The sequence below is a fragment of the Dryobates pubescens genome, chromosome 16, assembly GCF_014839835.1.
Source record: "Dryobates pubescens isolate bDryPub1 chromosome 16, bDryPub1.pri, whole genome shotgun sequence".
Classification (NCBI taxonomy): Eukaryota; Metazoa; Chordata; class Aves; order Piciformes; family Picidae; genus Dryobates; species Dryobates pubescens.
Window position 1 is genome coordinate 25,186,732 of NC_071627.1, and position 15,238 is coordinate 25,201,969.

The 15,238-nt window shown below is 54.1% G+C and overlaps 1 protein-coding gene across 1 annotated transcript; it reads right to left on the reverse strand.

The window, feature by feature from the left end:
- Positions 1-523: 523 nt before the first annotated feature.
- Positions 524-9,838, reverse strand: UBE2B (ubiquitin conjugating enzyme E2 B). Its single transcript, XM_054168408.1, has 6 exons — positions 9,741-9,838; positions 6,534-6,614; positions 5,455-5,480; positions 3,988-4,077; positions 2,430-2,518; positions 524-1,111 (listed from the first exon to the last, which is right to left on the reverse strand). The coding sequence occupies exons 1-6, from the start codon at positions 9,782-9,784 to the stop codon at positions 983-985; spliced, it is 459 nt and encodes a 152-aa protein (XP_054024383.1). The 5' UTR covers positions 9,785-9,838; the 3' UTR covers positions 524-982.
- Positions 9,839-15,238: the final 5,400 nt, after the last annotated feature.

Below are 15,238 nucleotides of genomic sequence, written 5' to 3' on the forward strand. Positions count from 1 at the left end.
CCAGACCTGACCCTGTGGTCCACAGCCAAGTGTCGGAGTCACTCCATTCGCTCTGCGTGGTTCCTTCTCCCAGTGCTCAATGCCCTCCCTTACCTCCAAGGCAAACTAGTGGGACACCTCTTTAATGATCAGAAGATCCTCAGAGCTCTCTTACAGCATCAGCAGGTGAATACAGGACAGGTTCAGAGGGCAGCATTTTACAGCTTGGTAAAGCACAATCTCCCTGAAGAATAGAAGTCACTACAACACATGATCACCATGCCCGGCCCTCAGCCAGACCCCCTGGCCACTGCTGCTGGTCTGAAGCAGGGCTTAAAGCAGAACACTTCCATCACTTCCCCCTTTGTGAGCTGGCAGCTACCAGTACCCCTTCCTCATATAACTGAGGACACAGGCCCCAGTGGAGCTCTGGTGGAGAAGCAGAGATGCCCAGCAAAGACCCTGACATCTTGGATTAACTCTGCTGTTTGTAAAGTGCATGCTACCATGTACCCAGAGGAAAAACAGACTGGGAATGAGCCCAGGCTTGGACAAGAGAGAGAGGGAGAGCAGGGTGTCTGGCACTAAGGTTATGTATTTAACAGTTGTACATGAAATATTTATATATAAAAACTTTAAGTGCTCTTTCTCCAATTTAAAAATCTAAAGAATTCAAAAATAAGGCATTCAATATCTGAAAAAAGTACAGATTTACAAAATGTGTCTGTCCCCTCAGGAGAACTCCACAGCAACATCAGACACCGGGAAACACAAATACGGACAGGATATATTACAAACCCATGGAGCAATAACTTAGTTCCTACCATGCAATCAAAAGGATGTTAACCAAGATACATGAGCTCTGCAGCTTCCTAGGCTGGGCTGGATTTGGTTTGCAAAGGCTGTTCTGTTTCTGCAGATTCTTAGGCCTGTGGCACTTGAACTCCCTGGCAGCCTCCCTAGGGGGTGAGGTTGGAGACAAGGGCGAGGAGCACAGCGGCTGTTAGGAGTCGTTCCAGCTCTGCTCCACTATGGCCGACACTCTCTTCTCATACTCCCGTTTGTTCTCCTGGTAGAGCTGTGCTGCCTGGCTGTTTGCTGGGCTGTTGGGGTTAGGTTCATCGAGCAGTGACTGTAAAAGGAGAACACAAAACGTGAGGCAGACCCAGGTTAAACACAGCAGCCTGCAGCTCCCCGCCCGCACCCTCCAGGAAGCAGGCAGTGCTCAGAGGAGCCCCGTGTGACAACACCCGAACAGCTCAGCGCCCGCTGAGGCACCACAGCGCACCGCTGAGCCTCGGGCTATGCACCGCACCAGCGGCGCTGGGCTCACCAAGCCAGCAGACACCTGATGCTGCTTGATGATTTGCTAATTACTGTCGTCATTCGGGACAGAGGGGGCCTTAGGAGGCCTCCTGCAAAACTTCACTGTGGAAAAACAAAAACACTCATGGAGGAGCCAGGAAAGAGTAGGGGCTCTGCCTGCTGTGCCGGGACATTCTCCCTTGTTCCAGGGGAAGCAGGTTTCAGCAGCACTGTCTCCTCGAGGACTTCACAGGGCACAGCTGCACAGTAAAGGCTCCTGTCTCAAACACCAGGCACAGTTCTGTACCTGATCTGCACTAAAAGCACATTAAAAGGAATCCAAACCAGTAACTACTGGCAGTTTTGTAGCTCAGAATTAGTATCACAGTATCACAAAGGTTGGAAGAGACCTCAAAGATCATCGAGTCCAACCTGTAGTAATCCCATAGGTTAGCACCTCAGCTTTTATTTGATCTCAACAGCTGCCCTTTGCTCACAAATGTTTCACCATGCCTGGAAGTGTTAAAAAGATCAGAGAGAGGTGGTGCTGAGGGACATGGTTTAGCAGCAGGCCTGGTAGTGCTAGAGAACAATCCGCCGAGGGAGCTGGGGCTGTGCAGCCTGGAGAGAAGAAGGCTCCAGGGGGACCCTGGAGCTGCCTGCCAGTACCTGAAGAAATCCTACAGGAAGGCTGCAGAGGGACTTTTCTTGAGGGTGTCTGGAGACAGGCCAAGGGGGAATTGTTTGAAGCTGAGGCAGAGCAGGGTTAGAGTGGAGCTGAGGAAGAAGTTCTTCACTGTGAGGGTGGTGAGACTCTGGCACAGGCTGCCCAGGGAGGCTGTGGATGCCTCCTCCCTGGAGGTGTCCAAGGCCAAGCTGGATGAGGCCTTGAGCAGCCAAGTCGAGTTGAGAGGTGTCTCTGCCCATGGCAGGGGGGTTGGAGCAGATGAGCTCTGAGGTCCCTTCCAACCTGAGCCATTCCAGGATTCTATGATTTAAAAGGTCTTTTCCAACCCAAGGGACTCTCTGTTTCCATGATTCTACTGAAGTCACCCTACAGGTACCTGCTCTCCCCATCCCAGGGCTGTGTCTTCTGAAGCAGACTAACACCACCTAATTAATTGCTCAAATAGATGCAGAGTTACCTGGATTGAAGTTAAAATAGAGGAGACGTCGTATGTGGGGCTCCAGCGGTTCTGCAGGATGTCTAAGCATATACTGCCATCTGCATAGACTGCAAGGACAACACAGACAGCACTCAGAACTGCTGCACTGGCTTACACTTGGCTCCTTATGTGCTGCTCCAGGCAGCCACTGCTCCAGCTCAGCCTGGGCTGGCACCGGTGCATTAGGCAGGAGGGCAGCAGGCACACCTCCTCGTCCTCAGTGGTCTGACACCTTGCATTTCAAGGGAGGTGTGACTGGAGGCAACAGAACACTTCAGGGGGAAAGAAAGAAGGCCTGAAGATTCTGCTGTCAGCTCAGGCACTGCTCCTTTGGTGGGACTGCTCCATAACCACAGCGTAGAAGCAGCAAGACACCAACCAGCAGTGGAATCCACCTGGCCAGAGGATCTTGCAGCCATCAGGTGCTGAACAGAGGAAGTCTCTGCTCTGTTTTCACATACTCTGCACTCAGCAGACACACCAAGGCAGGCAACAGAACGTACTGGAAAGTGTGCCAGGAATCCCACTGCTGTCTGGATACCTATTAGCAGCCTTCCTAGAGCCTGCCTGAAACAGAGACTTGCACTCAAACTCCCACTCTTGTCTTCTGGCTTGCTCATGCCAACGAAACCCAACAAAGGACAGAGCTCTGCCAGAGGCACAGGGTTACATGGCACTGCTTAAAGTCACACAGCTGAAGCCAAGGTCAGCCTCTCTTCAGAGAGGGCTCAAGCTACAAGGCATACTGGAACAGGCTTCTGCTCTCTTCCCTGAAAGCTGTCAAGCCCTGGCCCAGGCTGCCCAGGGCTGTGGTGAGCCCTGGAGGTGTGCTGCTGAGGTACATGGCTTAGTGGTGGCCTGGCAGTGCTGGACTTGATGATCTTAAGGGTCTCTCTCAACCACAATGATTCTATGATTCAACCCCCAAACTCCATCTATTCCTTGTCTTAGCCACAGAGGGGCTTGGAAGAGCAAAAGTCCTGGTTTGTGTTTCCTGCATGCAAGAAGAGCTGGGTAACAGCTACCAAGTTCTGGAGTAGACACCACAGCACTGGACCTCATCACTGAGTGTGGGTCAGCCTCCTCCTCCCCTACACCTGTGCACTCACACCTTCTCCCCTGTGCTAGCACTGGTTGGCACAGTGACTGAAGTGAGGGCATGGACTAGGCTGAAATCTCACCTGACAGAGCTAAATGATGTTTGGCTCCAGGATGTGGCTGCACATCCATGACTGCTGTGAAATGGAAGGGGGCAGGAATCTGCAGCCAAAATTGCCTCTTTAAGCCAAGCTAAGTGCAGCTGCTGCTGACAGTGCTAACAGGCTCTGCTGCTGCAGCTCTGTATCGATCAGGGAGAGACAGAGCTGCCTCTTAACAGCATCGTAACTCTGCATTTTTCATCAAGCACTGGCTGCCCCAGACATCCACTTAGGAGGTGGAGATGGTGAGAGATGGAGAGCTGTGAAGCATTCTGGGCTTGGCAGACTACATGACCACAGCATAACATTTAATGGCTAAATAAAACTTGCTTACTCACCATTTGGATGGAACATTTTTGATAGAAACCTAACAGTTGGAGGCTTATTTGGATATTCTTCTGAGAACTCTATGACTAGTTTAAAGGTACCTGTTGAAACAAAAGTAAATACAGTTAGGTGACTAACAGCACAGGAACATGGACAAGTTCACCTCTGTGCTCCACCACCAGCATTTCTTTTCACCATCTCATCTGCTACACCAAGCCTGGTTTCTTTCCATGTACTTCAAAAGTACCACTCACTGATCATAACCAACCCAGCAGCAGCTGGGTAGAGGCTTGGAGCCTCCCTGCACACATGGCCCTCTTTGCTGTGACCCACCATGCTGGTGCCATGGACTCTGGTGACCCCGAGGCATTTCATCGAGGAGGCACCATGGTGCTAGCAAGGAAACCCTGGAATTTCAGCAGCAGCAACCTCAACCTTTGCAACTCCACTGATTCACTGAGAACCTCTGCTTATGGATCAGGGAATCATTCACTGCCATTCCTCCAACCCCTCCGCTGCCAGGGGCAGCAGGAACGCTGTGATTGCCTCGGGGAGGTTCCTCACACCCCAGCTTCCCTCTTCATGTACAAGCCGGGTATTCCCTCCCTCCCCAGGAGCTCTGTACTCAGAGCAACTCCAGACCCTTCACCTGCTCTTCATTAGGAGAACAGGATGAATCAAGCATGCTGCAGAGGTGAGAGGAGAGGAGAGAAGCACATTGCTGTGTTTGGCTCAGCTCTGCAGAGGTGAGAGCACATCTGGCAGGGTCAGCCCCACCTCCCCCACTCGAGCTCTGGTGTATGAACAAGGCTGGAGAGAGGCGCGGCCGCAGAGCCGCCTCAGCTGCCCCTGCACCACCAGGACAAGAAGTGCTCACAGAACCTGACTCCTGTGCTTGCCTGCTGCATCTGCTCCCCAGTTCAGACAGATAACATCTCTTTGGGGTTTGGAAGCAGAACAATGCAAACACAACAAAGCTGTGCTGGCCAACAATGCTGCATTGTTAGTGCAGGACAATAAGGCAGCAGCAGCAGGCACAACGGAAACCCAACAGGTTCCACCTAAGCATATGGAAGAGCAGCCCCAGAAGGGATCTGAGCAATGCTCAGCAAGAGATAAAGGCTCAGCGGCAAGAGGATGGGGCCAGACTGCTCAGTGATGCCCAGGGACAGGCAAAGGGCACAAACTGGAGCCCAGGAGGTTCCACCTGAACAGGAGGAGAAACTTGTTTGGTGTGAGGGTGCTGGAGCCCTGGAGCAGGCTGCCCAGAGGGGCTGTGGAGTCTCCTTCTCTGGAGAGATTCCAAACCCCCCTGGACACTGCGATCCTGAGCAAGCTGCTGTGGGTGCCCTGCTGAAGCAGGGAGGTTGGACTGGGTGAGCTCCAGAGGTCCCTTCCAACTCCCACCATGCTGGGATGCTGTGTCACACTAGCAATGTTGAGAAGGGTGACAGAAGACACAAAAGTTAGCAGCTTACCATCTTCAAAAGGTGTCCCTTCTGGCCTGAAAGGTTTGAAAAATAAACTCAGTTAAAAAGGACTCATCTACTTCTAGACAAGCACAATGCATTTCTGTTTTCCCCAAGACGTAAGTTGAGGCAAGAATTTAGAGAAGCAGCCAGAAGCAACCTCTGAGAGCTCTGTCATATCTAAGCCACTCCATCTGCTAGCTGAGGTATCTACTTGATCAGCACTGATAGGCTCTTCAGCCCACAGAAGAGAAGGCTCCTGGGAGACCTTAGAGCAGCCTTACAGTATTTGAAAGGGGCTACAGGAGAGCTGGAGGGGGACGTTTTGCAAAGGCATGGAGTGACAGGACAAGGGGTGATGGCTTCAGACTGCAAGAAACTGGATTTGGATTAGACATTAGGAAGAAAATCTTCCCTCCGAGGGTGATGAGGCACTGGAAGAGGTTGCCCAGGGAAGCTGTGGAGGCCTCGACCCTGGACACGTTCAAAGCCAGGCTGTATGCAGCCTTGAGCAGCATGGTGTAGTAGGAGATGCCTCTGCCCATGGCAGGGGTGTTGGAACTGGGTATCTTTAAGGTCCTTTCCGACTCATCCCATTCTGTGATGCCATGACCATTCCAAACAGCCCATGTGCCACTGTGACTGGATTTAATGAGCACATTACCAGCGAGCACACTTCTGTTTTATGGAAGGAGCCTAAGCCAGCTCCTGCTCTGCAGGACATGTAACATCTTCCTTGACAGAACCTGTGCCCTATTCCACTGGCAATCAATCCAATCCCTGCTGGAACATCTGGATTTAATGGCCAAGGACATGTGGCTCTCCTGTGCTCTGGCAGGACACTTGCTTCCTCACAGACTATCCCCTAACAGTCTAACCTATTTGTGAAGCCACCTGCAGTTTGAACTCTTCTTTCCTATTCATTCTGTGTCGCCTCTGGCAAACAGATTTTTACCACAACAGCAGGCTAGGTCATTTTTGCTGATTTTTATCTACATGAAATGGGAGAATAATTGTAAAAACAACCCCCAGGGTTTGTTATATTTAGCCCTTTGATACAGATTTTTATAGCTGTCTAAAACTCTTACCCAAATATAACTGCATTCCACTGCATGATATTGTTCTCAGATGGTGCACCACTGACACCCACAGGAGGGTCCTCTTGCAACCTAGGAGTTACAAACACAGAATGACAAGAATTAGATCAATGAAACTCTTCCACCTGCAACGACAACTTAACAGCAGTATCCAGAGCTTGTGTCTCTCAGAACACAGCATTCCCTGCAGATCACCAGTACTGCAGAAGACAGAGCCACAGGGTGACACACATCAAGGCTTTCTCACATCTTACACCAGCAGCCTACAACAGCCCAAGAGGGCAGGTGAAGCCTGCAGGGAGCAAAGCACTGACTCCATGGGACACGCAAAGCGCTGCGTGCAGCTGGGGTTTACATGCGAGATATGGAAGAGCAATTGCTGCTGGCTGTCACAACACAGGAGGGAGGAAACTGCAGCCAGAAACAGGAGCTGAAAAGCAGCTGGTGACACCAGCAGAGCAGCCTGGCTGGAGCTGAGCGCTGGGACTGCCAGCGGAGCTCTCCCCGCGCTCCCAGAGCTGCCTGAGCAGTGTGGCTGCATCTGGCCTGAGCCCATGTGAGCACTGCAGAAGGGAGCGAGGGGAGAGCCTGCCTGCTGCTCCACCTCAGCAAATGTGCTCATCTCTACAGTAATCCTGCAAGCTCTTACAACTATTTTTAGTTCTTTGATCTCGGGGGCTGGAGAGAAGCACACTACTGAAGGCCACAAACTTAGAGCCAGAGAGTGGCTTGCCTTTGAAGGACCTTAAAGATCACCCACTGGACCAGGCTGCTCAAGGCCTCATCCAACCTGACTTCAAACACTTCCAGAGCTGGAGCCTCCACAACCTCTCTGGGCAACTGGGAACAGACAAAATACTTATTGCAGCCAAAAAACAGGGTCCAGATACTCTCCTCCTGCCCGTCCCCATTTCTGCCCAAGAAAACTTGAGACCCTGACCAGCTGTTTGCCTGCTCAGCCCCCTTCAAGGACAGCTCCTACCCACCCTACCTATGCAGCCTTTGGAGTTATGCAAGAATGAAGTGAGTGCCCTTGGTTCAAAAGCAAGTCCTTGGTGTTAACACCAGGTTTCACCACATCACAGTACACATAAGAAGCTGCCACCAAAAGCCCTGCAGATCAAGGGCCAAATTCTGCCTAAATCTCAGTGTGTACATGCAGATGAATGCTGAGCAGTGTGTTGCCCTACAAAGACAGCCCAGAAGCAGAATCTGCTCTGTTTGCAGCCTCAGATCCCCTCAGAACTTGGGTGTTTACATCCTTGCTCTCCCAGCACACAGAGTTCAGACAGCTTGGTACCAACAGCATGAACCGCCTTCTATTTTGGTCAGGGAGAGCAGGGACCAGGCTTCTCCCCCCGGGAATGCCACAGCATTCGGCCTGACAAAGGCATCTGAGAGCGGCTTTGGGTTTCAGGCCAGTTGAAAGCTCCTGTGCACCCTGCTGCCACAGGGGCCTGCCACTGAGAGGCAGGGATGGGAGGTGGGACTGATCCCAACAGGGCCTGGCAATATTTAACAGCTAGGGAAGGTCTGGTATGTTTTCTGTTGGCTTAGTCAAATCAGAGGAGATACAAAATCTGTTCTCTCTTTGCTGCTCTCGACAATCACAGCCTGCCAAAGGAGTTCAATGAAGTGAATCAGAGCTCACAGCCCACAGTTTGCTCTTTCAGGGTAAGGTATCAGTACCATGAGGTTATAAAATCAATAAACCCCCACATCTGATGGCAACCCTAAAAAACTCACCTAGCTCCTCACCCCGAAAAAAGTCACTGGGTCATGTCATCTGTGTAAGCACCACAATAAAAAGCCTGAATATCCTGTTTTGATTCGAGCAAGAATCAAGCAACACCCACTCTGCAAACACCAACAGCCAGCTCCAGCAGCAGAGGTTGGCTCCACATCTCAACTCTCCAGCCCCAGGAGATTCTCCTGCTTCCCACTGTACTTTTACAGGCAGCCTCGGACAGCAACCACAGCGCACATCAGCTGTTGACTGATGTGTTTTCAGGCCCTGGTGTAACATAGCTATGCTAAAAAAAGAGACACTATCAAAGCTGACTCACCACCAACGTATGAGTGAGTACGGCCCAGAGCAATCACCCTGCACAGCCCACCGAGGAACCCCCCACCCCTCTCCACACCAAGTGTGTTTATATGTCAGACTGGAAATAAATTAGTCTAGAGCCCGTGGTGAAGGCATTAGCATTTAAAAGAGTGCAGGTCATAGCTGCTGCTGCAGCAGTCCGCACGCATTACACGAAAGGCTGCTCAGGACTGAAAACTTCATACAGAGCTGCTCGTGCTTACAAACACTGAAGGGCGTTCTGGATTTTGTTACGTGCAGGCAAAGGAAGCTCTCCCAGTTCCCCGAGCTTCGTTTTCAGATGCCTATTCCGAATTGCACTTAGTTGCGGAGAGATCGAGGCCCATCGAGCCTCAAAGGCATCTAAATTCTGCCCGGTCTGTCCAGAATCTGAGCCAAACACCTTCGGTGTTCACAATCCCGTGCGAGGCAAGGGAGGGGAAGCACGGCACTAACAGCCTGGGCCAGCCTGCACCTTCCAGGACAAGGGCACCCCTGAGCCACCCACGCCTAGCCCCGACCCCGGCGCACCTCCCACGCCCGGCAGGGTGCCGCTGCCGGAGGCTGCCCCACGGCCGCTCGTGTTTTGAAGGCACCACTGCAACTTTTATCCTCAGACGCCCCCAGCCGTCGGCGCCCGGCCGAGCGGTGCAAACAAAGCCGGCGCTGCCCGCTGGGACCCCCCCGCTCGCCCCCGCAGCGGCCTCCCCGGAGGGGTCCCCGCGTCCCGTCCCCGCTCTCCCGGGAATGGGGAGAAGGGGCCCCGCCGCGGGCTCGCGGCGCGCCCCGGCCCCTCAGCGGGGAGGCCCCGGGGAAGGGGGCTCGGTGCCAGCCCCGGCACCCAGCACAAAGGAGCGGGGCCGGAGGGACGGCCCGGGACACACCGCCCCCGCGCAGGCCCCCCGCGGCTTCTCGCCGCGCCGCTGCCCGAGACCCCTCCTCCCCCCGGGACAAGCCGGCGGTGGGAGCCCGACCCCCGACCCGGCGATCGGCCGAGCCAGGCCCGCAGCCGGGCGGCTCTCTTCCCTGCTGCCAGGCCGGCGCCGTGCCTCGGCTGGGGTGGCTGCTCGGGGGGGGCCGACACGAGTCAGCCTGGGGGGGTCCCCGCTCACCTCTTGAAGTCGCGCATCAGCCTGCGCCGCGCCGGAGTGGACATGATCACCGCGAGCAAAAGAGTCCCTGCCTCAGCGCCGCCGCCTCCCTCCGCCGCCGCCCGCACAAACAACCCGCAATGGCGTCTCCCTCCGCGGGGGGCGGGGCCGGAGGCGGGGCGCGAGAGGGACCCGGCCGGGACCGTGCCGGCAGCGGGAGGGCGGCCGGAGGGGGGGACGCGGACCCCCCCAGGGCTGTGGTGGGCGCAGCGAGCTGGAACCTGCATCGCAGCCAGCTGAACCTGCATCGCTGCGAGCTGGAACCTGCATCGCCGCGAGCTGGAACCTGCATCGCAGCCAGCTGAACCTGCATCGCAGCCAGCTGGAACCTGCATCGCAGCCAGCTGAACCTGCATCACAGCCAGCTGGAACCTGCAATGATGCAAGCTGAACCTGCATTGCAGCCAGCTGAACCTGCATCGCAGCCAGCTGAACCTGCATCACAGCCAGCTGAACCTGCATCGCTGCGAGCTGGAACCTGCATCGCAGCCAGCTGGAACCTGCATCGCAGCCAGCTGAACCTGCATCGCCGCGAGCTGGAACCTGCATCGCCGCGAGCTGGAACCTGCATCGCAGCCAGCTGAACCTGCATCACAGCCAGCTGAACCTGCATCGCAGCCAGCTGAACCTGCATCGCAGCCAGCTGGAACCTGCAATGATGCAAGCTGAACCTGCATCGCAGCCAGCTGAACCTGCATCGCAGCGAGCTGGAACCTGCATCGCAGCCAGCTGAACCTGCATCACAGCCAGCTGAACCTGCATCACAGCCAGCTGGAACCTGCAATGATGCAAGCTGAACCTGCATCGCCGCGAGCTGGAACCTGCATCGCAGCCAGCTGAACCTGCATCGCAGCCAGCTGAACCTGCATCGCAGTGAGCTGGAACCTGCATCGCAGCGAGCTGGAACCTGCATCGCAGCCAGCTGGAACCTGCATCACAGCCAGCTGAACCTGCATCGCAGCCAGCTGGAACCTGCATCGCAGCCAGCTGAACCTGCATCGCAGCGAGCTGGAACCTGCATCGCAGCCAGCTGGAACCTGCATCGCAGCCAGCTGGAACCTGCATCACAGCCAGCTGGAACCTGCATCGCAGCCAGCTGGAACCTGCATCACAGCCAGCTGGAACCTGCATCGCATCAGCACGAGAGCAAACAGTCAGGAAGTGCCTGAGAAGCATTGGTGCCCAGCTGGCCTCTGCCGTGAGTGGGGTACTGGGGAGCTGGGACCTGAGCTCTTTCCTCCTTTTTAACCCCATTACTCCAACAGTCTCCACACATCTCCTCCAAGTCATGACCCAGTTCTTAGTGGAGCCTTGGAAGCTAGCCCCAGCACTTGGGTGACTGCTCTGGCTTTTCTTCCAGACTTTAAGGAGGTTAAAACCATCGTAAGACTCATGATGTTTGTTTCTGTCACCTCCTTTCTTCATCTTCTGCCCATTTCTTTTGCCTCTGGCTGTACCTACGCATGCAGAGCAGCAGTCCCGGGTTTAATTTGGCACAAAGCTGCCGTCTGCCAAAGGCTGTGCAAAGCCGTTCTGCGACTGCCCCACCGACAGGGGTTACGTCACGCACGGAGCCACCTGAGCGCTGCTCCCTGCTCGTACCTCACCCAGGTCAGGATCTACCTGCAGGGACTGAATGCTTCTTTATACAAGATCCCACCTCAGTGAAAAATACTCAGATGTCCGATACGAGTATGGGAATTCATGTAAGGGCTGATAGTGCAAGTGCACAGAGGCTTGCTGATAAACCTGAGCATTTCTCGGCCACCAGAACATTGCTCCTTGCACCAGTGGGAAACACTTCTGCCAAGCAATCCTTCTCATGGCTTCTGTCACACAGACATCCTGACTTTACGTTCCTAGTTTATATTTAGTACCAGCTAATTGGTACTAAATAATTGGTAAGGGAGACTGCAGAAAACAAGTGCAAACTTGGACCAGTGTAAATGATTAATCAGTTTAACCACAGTCATTATCTCACTGTTTCACTGGGCAGCTGCCCAGGCTGGGCAGTGACAGCATCTCCTACCCAAGGGACACCTCTCCACTCTCCAAAGCTCAAGTCACCCTCAGTCTCCCAGGCTTGGAGCTCCCCAGCAGGGCTTCCTGCACAGGGAAAACAAACAAACAAAGCCACCCCTCAAACATCAGGCACCAAACCAGGAGTGAAATCTGAAATCCTGGCTTGTTTCCACCTGGACTGGGGACTTCTCCCACAGCATCTCTACAGTCAGTATTTGCTCTTCTCTGACAGCACTGGGGAGCAGTGCGCTAATGGAAGCTTTTCCTTTCAACCCTACCCGGCAGTTACCCTGGTTGAACTAGTGTCAAAAATCAGTCCCACCATTCATGGTGAAAGAGAGACTCTGCCCTTTGTTAAGGTGCTTTAATACATCTCAGAATTAATTCTGCACTAAATAACCACTTCAGATTTAAATCTGATGATAATTATTTCCAGTACTTCCTTGCTTAATGAGTTTAAAAGCATCACTGCTGTTACTGTTTAATTTCACAATGGGCTTTTTAATTTAAATGCTTTCCATTTATCATATCCTTAAACCCACACACTTCCAGAGATGGAAAATGAAAACATTTCTAAGGTAATTTTGTCCCATCATAAGATGAGAAGCTTGAGAAATAACACTGAAAGCAAACTGCTTTCTGTGTTTGTTAAAACAACTCATCCTCCTAATAGCTTCTTGGTTTGCTTGTTGGTTTGGTTTTTTTTCCCCGGGTCATCCTCCCATGCTGTAGTGTCCCTCTGGGAAGAGTTTATGTTAACGATCAGCCAGGCTGCAGCCTCCAAAATGAGGGAAGTGAGTAAGCCAGGTCACCTGTCAGGAAGTGGGTTTGCTCTCGTTCACCGCAGCCATGCCATGCTGTCTTTCAGCAGCCACACCACTCTTTCCCAAGCACTGGGGAACAAAGAGAATCCACCAGCTCATGTGGGAAAGCACTCTGGTTTGCTGACCCTTAGGTCCCATACTGGAGCACCTAAGTGGAGCCACACAAGAGAGAATTGAGGAGCAGAGCAAGCACAGCTCGCAGCTTCTCAGCTCCCACAGCTCACTGATTTCAGGGCGTTACTTCAACGTTCCTCGATTTCCAGCACATCTTCCACAGCTCCCAAGCGTCTCAAGCCAGATTCAGATAAAAATCCTTATGTGACCCTACCGAGCCTGTCCTCTTTGACAGGAGAGCACTGCCGGTGACTGCTCCGACGCAGCGTGCTGGTTACTGCAGGGCCTGTTGCCCCCCGACCTGTGAACACAACACCCGAGGGCGCCGCACCAGCCTCCCGCTCTGCACTAAGCGGCCGACCAGGCGGTATTGAGCACCTGCTCTCCGTGGAGCCGCTTCTCCCCTGATCAACGCAGCCTCCTGCTGCAGGCTTCACCTAAGGGAATTCCCTCGCACCTTAGGTTTATTTAACTTTGTAAGGGCCGGAGCAGGGAGCCGGCAGCTCTGCCTCTGGGGCAGCAGCCCGGCACTGCTGAGCACCCTCCATTGCCTGACGCCACGACCTGCGGAGGAAAAGGCCGCGCCTCGCCGAGCGCGACAGTCACGGCCCGCCCCGCACTCCCCGGCGGCCAGCGCCATGCCGGCGGCACCGCCCTGCAGCCGCGCCGCGCCCCGCCCCCAGCCCTGCGCCTGACGTCACCGCGTCCCCACCCAGCCCTGCGCCTGACGTCACCGCGCCCCCACCCAGCCCTGCGCCTGACGTCACCGCGCGCCCACCCGCCCGTGGTCATGGCCGCGGGGTCTGGCGGGGCCGGCCTGAGCTGGAGACCTGAGAGTAGTCGGTACCGGCTCGAGGTCTCGGTGTCTCGCCCCGGCGTGGATAGCGGTGCTGTCATCCCTCTGGAGCGGCGGCCCGGGCCTCTGCGCAGCGCCCGCCGCAAGGAAAAGCGAGTGTGGGGCTGCGGTGTGCGCGGCGCCCGGGGCGCCGTCCCCGAGCAGGCAGACTGCCGGTAGCCACTGCCGGTAGCCACTGTCGGAGCCGCGGCAATAGGCAGATAGCCGGGCGCTTCCCAGGCACGCTGGTCACTCGTTTCTTTTGTCCAGAAGATGGGGTCGTGTTTATTTGCTGTAAAATGTTCGTTCCGCGTTGAATACGGCACAGGACCAAAGGTGCCTCCCGCGTATGCACGAGTGCCAGGAGGATGCTGGACTGTCCTCATGCATGTTTAAAAACAGCTGGGCCAAGGGGTGGGAGCTTCAAGAACTTGGGAAAGTGCTTGGGAGGGCAAATGCTGCTGTCTGCAGCCAGTACTGCCCTCGAATCACTCCGAATATGTATTTAAAGAACTATGTGTGTCTCAAATTAGCACTCACGTTAATCCTTCCGTCAAGAAATAGACCCCGACTGGTGTGTATGAGAGGCTTGCAAAGCAGAAGGGGAGGTTCAAGGAACAGCAGTGGGGTGCCAGCACGGGGATGTGGGGCAGGCAGCAGCCACTGAAATACCGTGTAGGAAACCAGAAAAGTCTGTTAGCAAAACCACAACCAGAAACATAAAGTTTCTACATGTTACCAGCTTTCAATGTGTAAAACGAGGGGGAAACAAGAACTGGGGTGTGCAGAGACTTGTGGGCTGCTTTGTGCACAGAGCAGTGTGAAAACAAATGTTTCCTGCAACACTTTGCTGCCAAAGGGAAACGAGCATCTGAAGTACGTTTAACATTTGGAGGCAACGTTGGGAAACTATGCTGGCTACAGCAGTTCCAGTTTAAACCAAACAGTGGAAGATGTGTGAGCTCTGCTGAGTTACTGAGCATGCTCCCACAGGGGCGTTGCTGTGGGTAGTTCTGTACCAGAGCTGCCTGTCCTCAGCACGGCAGAGGGAAAGCAGGAGCTGCTGAAAGGCTTCCCATCCTGCTTCTGCAATGAAGGGTCACTGTGTCCCACCCCAGCTTCCCCACAGGGCCAAAAGGCCCAAGAAAGTGTCCTTTTTGTTCAGCTGTGGATTACATCACTCTGCTCTGGCTCCTTTCCCAGGATCCCCAGTGCACATTGGCTGTCAAAGGGGTGGTGTATTTATTGTACCAGATCTGCCCCGTCCCTGAACAGAGGAGGGATTATCTACAAATATTTCCTCACAAAGCTACTTTAGCATTGGTATGGTGCAATGGGGAGATCTCTCCTAAAAGCTCAGGGGTAATATTTGACTTTAGCCCAATGTTCATGGAAGGTCTGCAAGCATGTGTTTGGTGTCAGTCCAGGCTGGGGGATTTCAATACTATCAGTGTACAAAGCAAACAGATCACTTGCAATAAGGCTCTAGAAGACAGCAGTCTGTGTGCTGCCTAGAGAGTGTGAGTCCCTTTGCCCTGCAGGTGATTTTCCACATTATCCCTGTCAAAACTCTCCAGTGGTGTTGGCACTCGGCGCCTGTGACACCACTAACAAGGGCAGTCAGAAGAGCCTTAAGGAGCAGCTCAAGAGAAGATGCTGCAGCA